This window comes from Mobula birostris, chromosome 9, assembly GCF_030028105.1.
Source record: "Mobula birostris isolate sMobBir1 chromosome 9, sMobBir1.hap1, whole genome shotgun sequence".
NCBI lineage: Eukaryota > Metazoa > Chordata > Chondrichthyes > Myliobatiformes > Myliobatidae > Mobula > Mobula birostris.
In genome coordinates, this window is record NC_092378.1 from 107,402,519 (window position 1) to 107,404,668 (window position 2,150).

Below are 2,150 nucleotides of genomic sequence, written 5' to 3' on the forward strand. Positions count from 1 at the left end.
CTACTTTTACCTAAACAAGACTCAAATGTTTTATCTAAACCACTATTTATAATCTCCGAAAACAAAAATGAAAAATTTAATCCGCTTTTGTCACTTGCCCTGATATCTTGTCCCCTGAATAGACTTGGAATGTATTAGAAGCATTATGTGAAAGTCATTGTTTAAGTACTATGGGTCATGCATTTAAAATGAGAGGGGGAAGATTTAAAAAAAATGTGTGAGACAAGTTGTTTTTCAAAGACTGGTAGATGCCTGGAGTGCATTGCCAGGCAAGGTGGTGGTATAAGATAGTAACTACTGTATAAGAAAGAGGCTGTTAACTCAATGCACATACATCTGCAGCAAATGGAGAAACATTGATCAAAATATATCAATGTACATTTACTAATAATTTATATAACAATAAAGTGAACTTTACAAGGGGCATGTAGTCTGGGTGGAGTTAGCTCTTCTGGAATAGGATATCTTTGCTAACAGCTGTATGTGAAACAGATGACTGGTTCTCTATTCACTATTGCCTCTTATCATTGAATTACGTAGATTGTGGATTAGGACCCACAACCAATGGGAAAAGTGGGGTGGAGAGGGTGTGGCTCAGTGTGAATTACAATAAATACGGACACATCAAGCCAAAGGCATCTTCTGGTTACTGAGAGATCTGAAGAAGTGAAAACTCCAGCAACAATGGTGCTCTCCAGCCACAACAAACAGGTTATAGAGGAACTGGGCCACCACATCAAGGCAAATGCTGAAGCTTGGGGTGCGGATGCTTTAGCCAGGTAATTTTCTTAGATTCACACAATAATTATCGCAGTTTCAGTTATTATTTCTAATTATTACAATTTTCCTTGCTTTTCCTTTGAACAGTGATACAATTAATGAGCATATAAAGACATTCTCTGCATTGAATTGAAGTTTTTCCAAAATAGTTTAATTGTTAGTCTGAAAAAAGGGAATTTAATTCTAGGTGAGATGTGTATATTGTCTGCAAATAATTTCTGCCTTCATTTTCCATGTTTCTGAAGGCTGTTTGAGCTCCATCCTCAAACTAAGACATATTTCAAGAAATTCAGTACCTACAAAGCCTCTGACCCATCTGTCAAAAAGCATGGTGGCGTGGTAATGACAGCTTTGGCGGATGCAGCCCACAGCGTGGACAACCTGAGTAGTCACCTGGAACCTCTGGCCAAGAAACATGGCAAAGATCTTCTTGTGGATCCTCATAACTTTCTTGTATGTAACAATTTTACAGAATCTTCCTCATTGTTATTACACAAACTATGACACTGTGATTAGATCTGCAACTCTGAATTTTCAACTTTATTTAGTTGAAGTTTCGAGGGTCTAGAAGTGTAATCTTGTTCAGTTTAGCTGGGAATGTTATTTCCTGAAAGCAGTCAAAGTACAAACAAACAGCATTTGTTTAATGGGTAAAATCAACCATTGAGAATATTAACACTACCTTACGTTGTTTATTTTTCACTTTTCCAGCTGTTTGCTGATTGTATCGCAGTCACCCTGGCCATTCACTTGCCTGCGTTCACCCCTGCAACCCACTGTGCTGTCGACAAATTCCTTGAGTTGCTCGCACATGAATTGAGCTCCAACTACCGTTAAAAGACATAATCAACAAACCATGGTGAATGACTGCAAGATCATCACTTAAATCTCCTCCTGCATGTTTTCTCAAGCTGTCTGCTAATAAATCATTAGTCCTGTAAACACACATATTGTGTTTGCTTTTGCTCCTTTTCTTTAACTAATTCCACATTTTGGTATTGATTAATTGTCATAATTGGTAAACTGAGCTAAATAAACTTTAACTTCAATCAATGTTTTATCATTTGCAGTGGCTGATTTATTAAATATACTTAATTTCAGAAAAATACCTGTCAGATATGTCATTAGCGAGAACACAAACAATACTGCTGGGTCTGTTTACCTTTATCACTAGATAACAACAAAGAGGAGAAAGAACTTGGACATACAGGCATTGAACCAACAAATATCTGTTTGCCTGGCAATTACTTTTTTTTCCCATTGTAAATGAATCAAGCTCACAACAGAGATTCTGAAAAGCAAAATATCTGAAATGGGAGAATATCTCTCCTAATGGCTTTTATACATTCAACAACATATCATGACTCACT

The 2,150-nt window shown here is 36.7% G+C and overlaps 1 protein-coding gene across 1 annotated transcript; it reads left to right on the plus strand.

Moving 5' to 3' along the window:
• Nucleotides 1-627: 627 nt before the first annotated feature.
• Nucleotides 628-1,833, plus strand: LOC140202944 (hemoglobin subunit alpha-like). Its single transcript, XM_072268563.1, has 3 exons — nt 628-779; nt 1,026-1,233; nt 1,492-1,833. The coding sequence occupies exons 1-3, from the start codon at nt 685-687 to the stop codon at nt 1,615-1,617; spliced, it is 429 nt and encodes a 142-aa protein (XP_072124664.1). The 5' UTR covers nt 628-684; the 3' UTR covers nt 1,618-1,833.
• The last annotated feature ends 317 nt before the right edge of the window (nt 1,834-2,150 follow it).